General features: G+C 44.8%; 1 protein-coding gene across 4 annotated transcripts in view; it reads left to right on the forward strand.

Annotated features, from left to right (window-relative positions):
• The first annotated feature begins 7,943 nt into the window (after positions 1 to 7,943).
• LOC142558269 (ras-specific guanine nucleotide-releasing factor RalGPS1-like) overlaps positions 7,944 to 16,567 on the forward strand; it is an 81,786-nt gene continuing 73,162 nt past the window's right edge. For 3 of the 4 annotated variants that reach the window (XM_075670430.1, XM_075670436.1, XM_075670441.1), the window contains exons 1-3: positions 7,944 to 8,450; positions 8,915 to 9,024; positions 14,355 to 14,405. In XM_075670430.1, coding sequence (XP_075526545.1) covers positions 8,378 to 8,450; positions 8,915 to 9,024; positions 14,355 to 14,405 — 234 coding nt within the window. In that variant the 5' untranslated portion in view covers positions 7,944 to 8,377. The remainder of the gene's footprint in view (positions 8,451 to 8,914; positions 9,025 to 14,354; positions 14,406 to 16,567) is intronic. The other variant, XM_075670426.1, reaches the window with a different exon arrangement.

A 16,567-nucleotide genomic window follows, 5' to 3' on the forward strand; every position in this document is an offset into this window, starting at 1 on the left:
TGCCAGACGATGAGCAAAACGAGAACAAGGTAAAATCATCGTCTTAAATTTCCATCTCCCACCTTCACTGTGTTTTCCCATGTTTATACCAGGCATTTGAAATTGACCCTTACTAGAGAGCTTCGGCTTGTCTGTGTAACATATTACAGTTTGTAGAATACTGGGACACCAGATCCAGGCATCTACAGAAGCGCTGGTGATGCTCTGGTGATGATCTCATGGCACTCTCTTCGACCACAACGCCTGAGAAACATTTTCATGTTGTGCCATTGTCCGCGTAGAAAGGATTAAAAAGGGAAATAAATCTGGCTTGCTGCTGCTGACGCCTTTGCACCATCAGATAGGCAGAACATGGTCATGACTGGCTAATGCCACTGTTGTAAAATGCCTCCACTATCACCACTGTTCACCTTAATGTTCGTAGTGTTTCGTTATTCCAGCAACTGTACCATACGTTTATACACAAGTTAAATCTCTTTATTGTTCATGAGGACTCTTACTAACGAATTATTTAATTTGTGCACAATAGTAAAAATCCTATCGGGGTGCCTTTGTAGCACCACGGTGAAGCTCTTAACCGGGTTTCGGATGTGCAACATTTTTGCGCAGTCTCCGATCGATTCTGGTTCTCCTCTGTTGCTACCCCATCACGGACTACCATAGCTACTACAGTTTCCAGACTCTCCTGCACCATGTGCACCACTGCGGTGCGGTGGCTACGGAGGCAATTGGCAGCGCTGCTATGAGTGTTCGCTGTAAAGCACCAAATCGACCCTTGGAGTTGCCTAGATTCCTTTCTTTTGTGGGGAAATTGTAGGGACATTCACTGTAGAGGCGTCAAAGTACACATGACAGACAGGAATTCAAGCTGGGACAAATGAAACATTTTGTTATACAGGTCATTTCGTTGTAGAGGTGTTCAACTGTATGTGCGAGCAATCTGTCAATAATATTGTCTTCAACGCCATTAAAAATATATATCGTTGTTGTTTTCACTGCCTCTCACAACCATCAGTTCTAAACATGCAAGGCACTGATAGCCGATCCTCGGAGATGCATAATTTAGAAGCACATACTGACTGTTGGCGTATTGGTAATTCATACTCAAGGAAGAATTCTTCCTTGAGTAGCGATGCATAAGCAGTGAGAGCAGTCAGCGCTAAATATACGTGGAAGTCTGTCCACTTAGCTATGCTATTATTATAATAGCTCATTTTTCACTGAATTAGCCATTTTGATAATAAAGGATAAGAGTAATTAAAGTTTTGTCCACAAAGTGCCTTGGTGTATTGCGCTTAAACAAAACTGCAGTCAGTTCAGGATATTTCATTATGCTTTAATTTCTGTGCTCAAAACAACATTTGCAGTGATACAATGCTTTTTAAATTCCGGTGTTTGCCATAACATATGAATATATGTCTATAGGCACCGTGCACGCCGACAGACACGCCACTGGTGGCGGCCTTGTGCAGAACACGCGGGAGAGGAGCCTGGCGCGCGCTGTAGTTTGTTGTTTGTTGTGTCGTTGATCGTGCTTCTCTGTCTTATTCACGTTTTCAGAGCAAGATAGGCAACACCATTCTCACGTGTGGGGTGGCCAAAGCTAGAGGGAATGTCGAAGAAGAATTGTCGCAGGGTGGGGGGCTCAAATACCGGTGAAAATGGGCCGGGGATACGGTTCTAATCATTCCCGGCAAAGCCTCATCAGCGGGAGCAACGGTAGCAAAAATGGATCGTCGCTTCGAAGGGAAATTTCTTGTTCTCATCCTTTCCTTTGTCTCACCGGTGTTTTTTTTCCCCTCGATCATAGTTAGACGCGTGAGCAATGAAGTTCGTCTGCAGTGTAGCATGAGGTTTAAAGGCATTTCGCTAAAGTTCGGAATGCTGTTTACCGCTTATATTGTTTTTCACTTCTTTACAGCGTTGCGCTAGCTAGGCAGCACGACTGCACGAGCGCATTGCGTTGTATGTTAGAGCTACTGAAGTTTGCAAGAACTGAAATGGTTGGTTTCATGTGGCGCAGTAAATCCTCGCACCAGCTGTCGCACACTTCATGTTTTTACATCTATTTTATTTGTGGCTTTGCACATGTTTAACTGTTCCTAGTTGCTCCATGCATAACTCTTGACGATTCTTTTGAGCTGCGAGATTTTCACCCTGCCTCGTTTGTAAAGGGTATAAATCATGCTTTGTCTAATAGGAATGATGCCAAGGAAGTGCTTCTTTAACAGCTTTATTCTTTTCGCCCAAGGGCATCTTAGATATTGTTTGCGTTTTTGGGAATGTGTTTAGAAAATAGGTTGTTCAGGGCGAGAATTGCTTATAGCTGCTGCATATGATAGTTTTGTTCCATTTCTCGCTGAAAAATTCGCGTCCCGTTTGGGAAGTCATCACACCTCGATGCTGCCTGAGCAAACTTAACACACCGAGTGATTTGTTTGTTTCACAACGTAGTCCCTTCTTGCATGTGAGTTTTGTACTCAACTGAATTCTTTCTTACACTTACGCTGCAGACGACGAAACCGGGCCTTGCTGCCAGCGCTCATCTACTTTGACTGGCGCTGCTCTGCCTTTAAATATATCATGTGGCACCTCTCTCTAGTAATATAAAGAAAGTACTGAAAAGTTAGTCAGTCTTTAGCTTTGTACGTTTCCAAGCAGCTCCCTTGGGGAATTTAAAATTGCACAAACTGCAGCGGGAACGGTAGTTCATCGGCGTATGCAGCAGAATTGCATCGACGGTACAGCACTAACACATGCTTTTTATTAACCCGTGTGTTTGGTGACTTCGTTGGCTAGTGTACGCATTTCCAACAATAAATTGCCAATTACTCTTCTTGAGGCGACTTCGACTGCACTTATTCGGCAATGTCACATGTATTCATCGGCAGAAAAATCACAACGGCATATGCAGAGATTGCACCCTGCGGATTTGTTTGATATAAGTCTGGACTAACGACGCATGCTTATTATTCAGGTACAGAAGCAGCATTGCGGCAAGGGTAGAATAAAAAAAACCATCGAGAGACCGTATCACTAAACAAAATTTATCTGCTATTGAACATGAGCTCCACGTCATGTAAATGGGGTTCATGGCGTTTGTCTGCGGGGCACACTTTGCACGTATGTGGACTATGCTGTCCCAAACACCGGTAACATCCTGTTTATACCCGCTCGCACAGAGGTCAGCATCTTCCCTACAGCTGTCACCGCAGAAGAAGCAGCCTGGCACCCAAACAAAGGAGAAATCGCAGCCGCGAACTTCAGCCATCCTCGCTGCAAAGGGTTGTCGTCTGCTACTGCTCCCGCGTGTACTGTTGGAAGCGTCCGCTAGGTGGCTTTCAGTGGCGCCTCTATAGGCGGTGCACGAGGCGTATACGGGAGGCATCTTTGGTTTATCATTACGACTGCATGCACAGCCCAGTGTGATTTTATGTATGTATAAGCCATGACTAGTCTCATGCTGTTAAATAAATGCGCATTACTGGACGCAACATCTTCGTTAAGAAGCCAGACAATGCAGATGCATTAAAAGTGCATGAGGCCACACAATTGTTCCTAGCTCACTCACACTCATCCTCCCCCCTTCTTTTTTCAAAGCTGACCAGTCTAGTCTATAGATATACTTAATCTATGACAGACAACTGTTTATGTTCTTAAATGCAGTGTCCACACAGCTTGTGAACTCGAAGTGTCAGAGGATACTTTTTCGGATATACCACAGTACACTTTACTTCATATCTGTAACATGTTATCCTATACAGTCAACAGAGTTAGCACAAGTCTATTTCCCTTTTGAGGTGATGCAGGCATTCGGCTGCACACAGAAGGCGTCGTATGGCATAAAATATTCTGTGGTCTGGCCACAAGTCTGGCGTTGTAAGCAGCAAACATGGTTTTCCCATGTTTTCCTTCCTCCATGGCAGCGAAGCAAAGTCAGAGTCGGTAGCGCCATCTTGACTGCACTCTAGAAAAGCATTGTTCGTTGTAGAAGTTGGGTCATATATAGGTGTTCGGTGGTTGGGTGTCCTAATCCACGGACCATTGTGTAACACTCTCTAGAGTGCAAATCTTGAAGGCTGTGCTTTCACTGGTTGAATGCGGCGGAAGTGATTTTGGTGGCCAAAAATACGTCATATGCGTTGTGTTTTAGACGCCGCAATATATGCAAGCAGGGAGCGCAGGGGGTACAAAACAGACGCATAACAACGCGAAGTATCCCAGAAGCATTGCCTTCGAAGTGTTAATTAAAATTCATTTCCAAAATAATAATGTCAATACGGCGGGTTTCTGGCTCCGCTACTGCTTCTGGCGCACGCAGTCAGCAAAAGCATGGCTTTCGAGACTGGCTTTAAATTGTTCCCCAGAGAGAGTCGTCGCTGAGGTAGCTGGGGGCAGGGTAACCGTAAAGCCCCTTAAACTTCGTAAAGTAGTGCCATGCTTTGAAGAATGCTGCCTCCTCCTCACGCACTCTGGCTGAGGCCGACACCACGTCGCTATGGGGAACCAGCGCTGAAGTTTTCACGACGCCTGCAGCGCTGCCCTGGCGGTCAGAATGTGCACAATGCAGCCGCTCGTGCGGACGAAAATTGCTACTGGTAGTGGCGTTGCGTGCGCTGAAAGTCGAAGGAAAACAAAAGGACTCCGACGATACTGTTGCGTATACAAGTGCCACAACTACGTCGGGATGAGGGAGGATGTATCCTTCTGCGTCTTTCCATCTAAACCCTACAAACAAGAACGAAAGCGGCATTGGACCCAAGCAGTCAGGCGAGCGGAGTAAGTTCCCGTCTTGTCGCCCTGTCAAGCGGTGTCGGGCAGGTTTCTAAATCGAATTTCGCGTGTGTGCTTGGTTTATTCGATAGTGAAGACGGCCAGCCGTGGCAGCCAGTACCAAACAGCAGAATCTGCAGTCGGCATTTCGTTGGAAACAAAATGAGCAATAGCATGCACCATCCGGCATATGTACCAACCATTTTTCCATCGCAATACCACCGCCAAGCCCCTTCGAATGCCACCGCACCAAGCGAATGATACGAAAGGTAAATATTATCCATTCATCGCCAAGAATTATGTGGGAGGGAAGCTGTCTTGTAATACGAGTTACCCACCGTGGTTGCTTGGTGGCTATGGTGTTGAGCTGCTAAGCACGAGGTCGCGGGATTGAATCCCGGCCACGGCGGCCGCATCTCGATGAGGGTGAAATGCGAAAACACCCGTGTACTTAGGTTTAGGTGCACGTTAAAGAACCCCAGGTGGTAGAAATATCTGGAGTCCCCCGCTACGGCGTGCCTCATAATCAGAAAGTGGTTTTGGCACGTAAAACGTCCCTACAATTTTTTTTAATATGAGTTGTGTGCGCATACTGCCGATGCACGCGCGACTAAGCCGCCTATGTGTTTTTAAAAATGCGCATGCGGATAAGGACTCAGCGCTGAGATGCATCCGGTAAATTTATGTAATTAGTGCTAAATGTAGCCAGGGTTGTTACGGATCAAGCAGCGGAGCACTCAAACCTTTGCTTGCACGAGTCAGCCGATGCGATAAAGCTTTCTTCTCTATTGACTGCTGTGGCGAAGTAACATTAGAATTTTTTATGACTAGCCAGAGAAGTATGGGGATGTCTTCAGGCGAACTAATACTTCCGAAACCATAGCGCAGCACGACCGGCGCCATAGCTGCTAGATTTGCGATGCAGGCTGCCACACAAGCATGGCAACGGCACACGGCGCAACCGTTAAAGAAACACAAGTGCTTGCCGCGACACACTGAAAAATATATAAAGCTTAAAAAGCTTCTTTCGTCATTTCCTCACTTGATGGCGCTAGCTTCTTTACGAAAACTGTCCACTTGAAGCGGCGCGAAAACGGAATCATACGAACTATGAAACGGCCGCGGACGTGTCGTCTGGTCGAGCGGCTGGAATATGCCGCGTTTCGTCGCCAGGGCGGCGCGCAACGCACTCTTTTCGACGCGCCGCCTATCCAGCGCTGGTTCCCCATTGGCCTAATAGCATCACGTGGGCCCTCGCGCCTTGCATCAGCGCCATTTTTGCTCGAGAAGCGTCTACGGAGTGGCGAGGAGCGCATGTTGGCGCCGTTGCTACGCTTGAGCAGTGCAGGCCGCGCCACGGTCGAGGAGGAAGCTCGAAAGAGAGGAGAAACGAGGAGTGAAGGCGGAGGAGGAGAGTGTCGCTACTTTACGAAGTTTAAGTATGGTTTAAGGGATTTTAGGTAACCGCCAGTAACCGCGGCGGGTCTGACGGGTCCTTATTGCAGGAAACTCTATGCTTCTAGATAAGCAGCTTGTAGCTACTGTAGCCACATTGGCCCTTGTGACTACGAGACGTTCAACCTTAATTTAAGGGATCGCCAGCCGTTCGTGCGCAGGCGCGAGTAAGAGCGGGAGTGAGAGAGAAAACCCGGGGGCTTTTGCTCCTGCATTTATCCTACATGACTCCGCCTAGGCAACTCTATGGCCTAGGCACTACGGAGGAGGTTTCTTAGCGCGTCTTGTATGCGTTTCTCCCCTAGGCATGCCGGCGTTGCGGAGTGCGGTCGAGTGGTCGAGTTGCCCGCGAGGTGAGGCAGTGGTCACGGACGCCCCATTTGGGTGATCGCTGCGTCTGAAGGGGCAAGGTTCTGACTGGTGTTGTATAAGTCGCGGGTCGCTTTTTTCGTCGCCACGATATTTTGGACTTTTTACAAGCACTGCTCCAGGAGGGCGCATGTAACCGGTAAACGGAGGCCTCAGGAGAGCACCTGAGGTTACAATAATTAGTTGGCGGCGCAGGATCTCCAGGACACCCGAGGGGTAGCGGGAGGATCAAAGCTGGAAGCAGGGGCAGCCCGTGGGTTGGGGCCGCGGAGGCCGAAGCGTTCCGGGGCTGTTCGCATAAAAAATTGGCTGTCCGCGATAGCAGACAGCCGATCTCGTACACCCCTGACGCGCTGGCGTCGGCGAGCCCCAACCAACGGAGCACTCCGGGTTCTAGGTGTGTCCCCGTTGCTGCTTTGTTGTGGAGGCGCCGCCAATATAATGACACGTTGTTACAATTAGTAAAAAAAAAAAAAAAAAGATTGAGGAAGTATAATCACGTCCAGCCGCCAACTTGTGACGCTAAGTTCACCACTACCATACCGCGCGACTTGTGCAACATCAGTCAGAACTTCTAAAGGTACGTCGGACAGACATATTCTCGCGCCTGCGGCACTGGTACCGAGTCGGTAATCGTCACAGGCGGCCTTTCACCCACTTGCGTTTAACCGCGGTTGCTAAGGCGCTCTGCCTTCTAGATTTTCAATATATGCAATCCGGGCTCTACTATGGCCGCTACTGCTTCCACAGAAACATCTGTGATGTTATTTACAAGGCGCATTGCCGTAAGGCGCGAGAAAGCTATGATCCGTCACGATTGAGTTAGCACGAGTGCCGCAGGTGCGAGGCAGCCTGTCCGGCACAGCGGTCGCCAAATCGGCCGTCAGTGCCCAACTGCTTCACCTATTTTACCACGCCAGCAGCCAGCGTCCGAGCGTAAACAAACGACCCCACAAACAAACGCCTACATAAAAACCTCTTCCGTGGTGCCTAGACAGAGTCATATTCAAAGAGCAAAAACCCCGAATTTATCTTTCGCGTCCGCTCTTACTCGCGCCTGCGCACAAGCAGCTGGCGATCCCTCAAATGAACGTCTCGTCCACAATGCCTGCACGCCTAGGGACAAACACCTACAACGCGCGCTAAGAAATCTCCTCCGTAGTGCCTAGGCAGAGTTCAGGAGCAAAAGCCCCCAACATAGAGTTTCATATTAGTATTTACTTAGAAACTCTATGGCCCCCAAATTTTATCTCTCACGTCTGCTCTTACTCGCGCCTGCGCACAAACGGCTGGCGATCCCTCAAATGAACGTCTCGTCTTATGACTGCTTGTGACGCCGGTACAAGCCAATATGCAATCCACTCAGCGTCTGTCAGCTGCAGTCCAGTCGGAGTTGTCGGAGTCGTTTGGTTTGTGATGTTGGTAGTACGAGGAGTTGAGTGGGTCTGAGTCTGGCAGTTCGATAGGTCGACTAAATGCGTGTAGCAATACGGATTCGCGTTGGTCAGCAGTATTTCAAAGCCAAGACTTGCGCATTGTGTTTGGCACAATACATGTGGCATGAGAAACCGCCACTCAATCTTACTATGCGCAGCCTGTGTTGAATACGATCCGTCAAATGGTAAAAGTAACCATGCACGACCGGTGTCACGTCCGTGCCGTGTTTCCGCCCATATCTAATCAGCAGATCTAAAGAAGTTACATCAGGACTATAGTGCCATTGATTTGGACGATGTCACTTGTTTACCACATGATCACGAAGTGTGAAATTTTTATCTGAATGAAATACAGCGCTATGGTTCCCGCGGATGTGCGCGGAGTCCAGTCTGACAGCTCGCACAATGTCGAGGCAAGTAAACTTTTCTTGAGAAGTACAGACCGTGGATTTAACATTTCACTAGCTTAAGTGCATAGTAGAGAAAATAAGAAAAGAGGAAGCCCCCTAATTTCTGGCGTTTACGCTCCTGTAAAAGCAGGTGGAAAGAAAAATTAGCAGCCTTGTTTTAAAGGCATGTCATCAGATATGTACTACTTTGAGGCGATTTAGTTCGTGATGACGCAGCTCTTATCTAGTCGCCTACGAACACAGTACAATTTGTTCGAGCTTTGTACTGAAGGTTCAATTTCTTAGTAAATTAGGTCATTAAGTGGCAAGGTATGCTATCGAAAATCGTTTTAATGCATGTTCTGCATCAGATATAAGTGCCTTTGCACCGAGTGGCTGACATGTTTTCAGCAATATAGTGCAAAAATGCTGACGGCATGCTGTGCAATATAGTGGTGCATCTAACTTCTAGTTGCCTATCTCTGCAGGCAGAACGCTGGCCTTGTGATGGTTCAGTGTGGAGCTTGCGTTCGGAGCAGCCCACGCCCAGCTGTGACAGCAGCACCTTGGATGTGCTCAAGCTGGATACTGATGAGCTTGCTGTGAGTTGCCAAGACAGTTGCACTTCCTTTTTGCCCTTCTGTATGAGTGAATGTTTCCCAAAGGTATTACTGTGCAGTGTGCCTAAAGTGATGGCACTTTCACATTCACTTTATTTCCGTAAAGGCCTCACTTGGGGGTATTACATAAGGGGTGGGTTACAAATAATATGAAATACAAAGAATATCAAATGAACATTATTATTAGGCGTAATGTAAGGCAAATGCTTCTATGAAGGCAAATGAGCTGGGCATAGGAACAATGCTGTGTACAAGGTCGTCCCAGTCTGGCTGTTCGAGGGAAAAAAGAAGATGCAAAGATGATAGTATGCATGTGTGGATGAGCTACGTTTAAGGAATGTCCTATGCGATGGGATATGCTGTGGTAAAATTTATGAAATAATGATGAGCTGGCAATTAAATAACAATGGGAAAGGGTTTGTATGCCAGATTCTGCTTTTAACCAAGTTATGCTGATGAAAAAGCAGAGTGAATGAACCGGATGGCACAATTCTGAAAAGCCCCAAGGGCGCTGGTGAGGGCTCCAAATGGCTGATGCATATTCTAGTTTGGGTCGTATAAGTGTATTAGAAACTAATAGTTTCACGTGCTGTGAAGCATTTTTTAAGTGATGTCGTAAGAACCCAAGTGATTTGTTAGCCGATGAGATAACGTTAGTTGCCAGTCGAGATCATTTGAAACGGTAACTTCCAAGTACTTATAATTAGTGACAATCTCAATTTGCTGGTTGGCAACTTCATATTGAAATACCAAGGGGTTACAACAGCGAGAGAATGAGATTGATTTACATTTAGTAGGGTTTAGGACCATTAATTTTGAATGTTGTTTGTCTTCCTGAAGAGCGATTTGGTCATTATTGTTAGTAACTGAGCGATAAATAACACAATCATCAGTGTACATGTAGATTTTGCATTACACATATAATGGTAAAGCATTAATGTATAATAAATGTAGGAAGGGGCCTAATACAGAACCCTGAGGTACGCCTCACGTTACAGGTAGGGGCTCAGAAGTATGGTTATTAATGTACACCAACTGCATGCAATCTGTAAGGAATTGTTCGATTTATGTTAAAACTGCAGGATGTAAATTTAGCTGTGAAAGTTTTATGAGAAGTTGATGAGGTACTTTGTCGAATGCTTTTGTACAGTCAAGGAAAATTGCATCAGTTTCTATCTTAATATTGAGATTTCAGTGTAGGTCATGAAGAAAAATAGCTAATTGTGTTTCACAAGTTAGTCCCTACCAGAATTCGTGCTGGGATTGGTTAAAGAAATTGTTAGTATCAAGGAAGTTAATTATATGATGGCTTATGTGACACTTATGATGACTGGTTACAGTGATGAGCTTCTTGTACATTTGATATTGAAGGTGCATAAAATCATCTCAGATACAAAATATAAAATATATGATTGCAGCGATAGGGTATGCTGACACTCGTAATTATTCTAACTCAGTTGCATTGATTTCTGTGAATATTCTTTTATAATTACTTTCATTAGTTCAGCTAACAATGCAAACCGTTACTTACTCTGCTTGTGGGGTACTTTTTACTCTCGCTGTGTGTGTGGCCTAACTTTTTTTTACCTTTACGAAAGGAGATCACATTGTTGGACTGCATATGAAGCTTTGTATGGGAAATTATTGCCAGAGGTAGCATGTTGTAACAGAATGTTAGTCCATGTTGCGTTCATGACACATGTGCTGGAATTTGCTAGAACTAGTGGTAGTAATAGCACAAATGTATTACTGCATACTTGCCAGTAAATATGCACATGCCCAAGCTTGCCTCACACACCTGCACTCCATGTCACAATTCGGCAATGAATTGCAAGGTTCTGCTAGCATGAGCCAGTGAAATATGCAATTGTGTGAATCCATGGGTGTCTCTCCTTGTCGGTCATCAGTTCAGTCTTATACCCCTGACACACGGGCACTCTAAAGTCCTTTAGGTAAGGGGACATCTACCGGAAAGGCGTTCAAGTGCAGTGACACACGACAAAGGAGTATCTCCTTTACGGCAAAGTTCCTTTTCGGGAAAGGAGATCGCGCAACTACTTTTCGAGCGGAAAAGGAGTTACTCTCGCACACAGCGTGCACAACTCGTCAATAGAAGGAAACCTGCCACACAACTACGGTGCCCATAGGTATTTTTTTTAGCTTGCGAAAATGTTTTAATTGTTAGAGGTAATACAATTTGTCAAATAGTGAAGATTTCCTCTAGCTATACTCTCAAACGCTCGCATAACGTCGCTAATGCCGCCATGTTGAATTCCGGCAGTGTCGTCGTTGTGTGTTCACGTCGCGAGATAGAGACTGCACAATCAGCGCCCGCAGGAAATACCCAGAAGAAACCACAGTTGTTGGAATAACATATTGAATAAAACGTGTTAAGCCTGCGCGCACAGAGGACGGGACGACAAAGACGTGAAAAAGGACGACAGAAACGTGGGCATCACCAGAATAAACAGCACGCACAGCCATAGAGTTTCCTACAAAATTACTAGAGGGAACTCTGGCGCTGCAGTCGTTGTCCTACCATGGGAATGATGGGAAGTACATGGATTTGTCTGATCTTCGTGCTTGTGGCTTTAAACGTACTTGTGGCTTCGTTTATAGCTCTTTCTGGGCTTTTCATCGTAGAGTTACCATAATGACTATACTACTGTATGCTTTTCTTTCGGCATCTTTTCGGTTACAGCGTCGGCCCGTCTCGGCTGATTGTGAACGTATTGAAAGCGGTGAGCTCAAAAGCTGTAACTGCCGTAGTGGCGTGACTGGGATGAACGAACGATCTATGAGCGAGCAACGAACGGCGGTACCAGCGTCACTGAGAGCCTCTACAATGCTCGCGGCGTTAATTTTTTAATCGCTGGCTTGAAAAGGCGGACGTGTGTCGTTTGGTTCTGTTTTTTAAGCGTGGACAAAAAATAAAACATGGACACATGTAATTTTTCGCGTAATTGCAGCTTATTGCGCTAACTGATTCCTTACGCTGTCAGATGCTACAGTAGAATTTTTTGTAGGAAACTCTATGACAGTAGACGCAACGGCACGTAGCACGACGCACGGCCTATGCGGTAGCAGACGAAGTCGTTTTTTTCCCCCGCTCTGACGGCACAAGAAATAGTTGGCAGAATTCGTATGCGTTATTTTAACGCGTAGTAGCTGTAGTCGCAACCTACACATAATGCCATTTATCGGTGTGTCCTGTTGTGCATGCTACATATCAAAGTATTTCTAAACCGACAGACATTATAAAATTGGGAGTGGGGGGGAGGGAAAGACTATTGCACTTCACGCAGCCTTTCAGCATAATTTATTAAATGCATCTCGTGTGACTCACACCACTGCATAATAGCAGCGGTGCTCACTTCACAACTTTATTAGCACAATCTTTTATACGTCGAACGAAACTAGCGAAACGGAAATATTGCCTATTCCCATCATTTCCATCGTCCCTTTCCACCCCTTCTTTCCCCCAAAGCTGTGAGCCATAGTCCATAAATATGTAGTAGCCCACTTGGCCTGCGCAAAAATAAGCAAACGCGTACTCATTAGTTACTAATGATGTGTTTATGCTCTCTTACCTGCTTAAGCACACTAGTACGGCACCATCACTTACAAAAATGAAGCGTCATATCTGAAAAATAATTTCTATCTGGCACTGCATTTTTCAAATTCTTGCTAAATCTAGTTACAGGTCACAAAGGCAACACTGGTACTACAAGCTTCTTTCTCCTAATCTTTTGGCGTCCGCATTTTTCTAAGCGCGTGCTGTCAATTAATTTCAGTATTTTTACATAATAATTGTGAATTGTCGCATTCACAAAGCAATATATTGCTCAATACGATCAATTTGCAAAGCTACAAAGCCGTTTGAAGCCGGAAAGACGAAGTTTAGGCAAATCCATGTACTTCCCATAATTCCCATGCTAGGACAACCGCTCCCATTGTAGCTCACGTAGACACTAGCGCCACAGTTCCCTCTAGTAATTTTGTAGGAAACTCTATGCGCACAGCAAAACACCGGCTGCACTTAGTTGCTGGACCAAGTTAAATGGCTGCTAACAACGCAAACACGCGAATAAAATAAACGACTATAAGCATTATTGGCCATCAACAATGAAAAAAATATATTTTTAGGTTCTACAGTAGCTAAGTGTAATTAAATACGCAGATTTTTAAGAATGTTTTCTCTCTTGTGGCTTTAACAGCCAGCGCTATTTTTCTTGCGGCGTTCATCTGAGGAACTACCTAAAGAAGTTCAGTGCGGTGCCGTGTGTCATCGGCGCAACTCCTTTCTGCAAAGGGTCCTTCAGAGTAGCAAAAGGCGTTTACTGGAAAGTACTTTACTTTTGCCCGTGTGTCAGGGGTATTAAGCACACTATCAAGTGTCAAAGCACACCTCGCAGCTTCCTCACCAGTGCCCTATGATTATGAAATAGTGTATAGTTATTACAAAATTAAAAAATAAATGCTGGGGTCTTATGCGCCAAAATTATGATAGGATTATGAGGCATGCCGTAGTGGGCGACTCAGGATTAATTTTGACCATCTGGTGTTCTTTAACATGCATCTAATCTAAGTACACAATCACTTTTGCATTTTGCCCCCATGAAATGCGGCTACCTCGGCTGGCAATTAAACCCACGACCTCGTGCTTTGCAGTGCAATACCATAGCCGCTAAGCCATTGCGGTGTGTAGTTATTATTAGCAAAAGGCGCAACACATGGAATTAGTTAAACATTTCTGCCGATTCCAGCAATGAAAACCACTTATGCACACTTTTGATGGCATCGCTGAAGTATAGGCTGTTGGTGAACTATTCATTTTCTTAAAAAAAATACAAACTACAATGCGTCTCTCAGAAGGGAAATTGATTCTTTTGGTAGGCAGTTTCTTATTGCATTTCACTGCAAACAAAACAAAGTCAGGGGACCAACAAGTTCATTCCGATTATATGCTTGCATGTCAAGCCTACCACCATGGTCATGAAGAAAAAAAAAAGTGGATTGGAAGCAAGCTTGTGCACAGGCGTGTTTACTGACACTTGCTGAGAAACAAAGTTGTGTAGTGGTTTACATCAAAATCGCACTGCAGAATGATATAGACCCATCTATATTTAGCTTGCATGCAGATTAGCGAACAGACTCATTTTTTTATTCACAGTTCTTATTTGTGTTGTGAAAATTAGGATCTCAGGTTAGCTTGTATTACAAACTTTTTTCCACTGCTGTAATATTGTTTATCTTCGCATGCTATATGGATTTCCATTCAAAATAGGTTCATTATTGTGTCAACATTTCAGAACCAGTTAACACTCCTAGATGTGCAAGTGTTCTTGAAAGTTCACCCACAGGTAAGTTGGAGTACTTTTTAAATCTAGAAAAAATGTGATGGTGGTGTTGAATAACTTGTGAGTTGCATTAGACTAACACTGGTTAACCCGAGGAATCGCCTCGGTTATATTTTGGTTCTAAGTAAAACAAACATATCCTCACAATTGTTTTCTTTCTTTTTCCTTTCTTTTTCTCTTTTTCTGGAAACAAATTTCTCAGCAATAAAATTTAAAAAAAAAGACGACAAGCCCTTGACACACATGCAACATGCAAAAATAAGTTTTTCTAGCGTCTTGGTTGCTGTTGGGAAATCTTATTTTGCTGCAAAGGTGTCATGTAGTCATTTTAGATACTAACGTTTGTAATGGTTCCTAAGCACTGTTATTGAGTGAAAGTAATAATGAGGCATGAACTGAGGATCCCTTGTAATTACACTAAAGCCTGTTACATCTCAATACGGCGATGAGCATTGACGTTTCCCACGAGGCCGTCCTGTCATCAGCGCGCGCCCAGACGACGGCATAGACTGTGATGCACAAACAAAGGGGCTCATTTTGAGGCAACAACAGCTGCTGCCCTCCGTAGAAGCAGTGATTACCGTGAAGATCACTCTACCTGAGTCTCACTCTGACAAGCTGAACTAAGTGATGAAAGGGACCAACGCCGAAGACTGCCATCAGAACAGTGTTGACCTCAGTTTCTCAGATTGCTACGCTCTTGTGCCACATGCTGTGTCGAAGGTGCAATATAAGAGGCAGAGCCGGCAGAACGATGCGACGTCCTGGGAGGGATTTTGCGACTGATTCGACGATTGTGATTGGCCGAGATACAGTCATCAGATTCCCTAGCCTAGTCTCCTAAGGAAGGCGATGGTGCAGTGAAGGGGCTGACGTGTCCTGATGTGAACTCAGACATTTAATATGCTCTTGCATAGAGTGGGCTTCCGTATCTGGAGCCAGTGTAAATAATGTAAAATTAATCCTTTTTCCTTCATTCCTACTACCGGACGTACTCTTCAGTTGGCTTGGTGGATTCCTGGCCTGGACGCCACCTCGAGCCGCAAGAAGCCATGCACATTCCTGCAATGCATTTATAATAGATTTACTAATACATTTTTTTCATTTGGAGATATGTTCGCTTGCCATTTGTCATTCATTATTTTTGTGGCTGCAGGATATCATGCAAGAAAGTAGTCCCAGATGTATGCCCATTCATTACTCTAATTAACCATTAGGCTTTTTGTATGTTATCTTTGGTACATTTTCACAAAGATTTATGGTGTCTCTTTCAGTGACAAATTATTGTAGGCTTTAGCAAAACTTTAATGATTTCACTTGCAACAGAGTTAAAGGGACACTAAAGAGAAACAAAGTAACTTGAGCTGTTTTTATAATTTACCTTTCTTCAGTACCAAAAAAACCCACTCCTACCATGAGAAGAGGCGGCTTGGTGAGCCAGAAAAGACCCAGAAATGCAACACTGGTGGGCAACGCTGCCTTGGGGAAAAGTACCTGCACCAGCACGCCATGACATCATGGGTTTTGATGGCATCTGCTTGGGCATAGTTAATTTTTATCGGCACAGATCCATATTATAAAAGAGCCAGAGAATACATTTAGCAAGTTTCAAGAACCTTTACTGAGCCACAATGGCCCAAACAAGAAAATTTATTTTGACATCAGTGACGTCACACTGGGGATGTACTGAAGCTGGGGTTGCGGCACCAAATTTGAAAAATGAAACTTCTGCTTTCATTTTATATTATAGTAATCAACCTCACTCTATGGAAGTAACAAACAGTTTTGAAAGAATACTTTGTCTAAACTGATTGAGTGTTTCTCTTTAGTGTCCCTTTAAGCTGCAGGCAATTGCTTTTGCTCTGAAAGTCAGGCTTTTGTGTCGCCGTTATTTTGAAGGGGCACAAGAGAAACTGTTTGCTTAAGCTAGGTGGCAGGTTACACTTCCAGAATGCAGCTTAGTTACTGAGAATGGAACACATGCGCACTGCACTCCTGTAAATGAACGAAAGCTCAACCTGGAAACTTCTGAAGCATTTTCTTGCATAATGAAGGCCGAATAAAGGGCAGGAAAATATTGCAAAATGTGAGACATTGCAGAGATGCATAATTGCACAAAATTGCAAAATGGGAGTTCCTCCATTTTGATAATAAGCCACCTCTTC

The sequence above is a fragment of the Dermacentor variabilis genome, chromosome 1 (genome assembly GCF_050947875.1).
Source record: "Dermacentor variabilis isolate Ectoservices chromosome 1, ASM5094787v1, whole genome shotgun sequence".
Lineage (NCBI taxonomy): Eukaryota > Metazoa > Arthropoda > Arachnida > Ixodida > Ixodidae > Dermacentor > Dermacentor variabilis.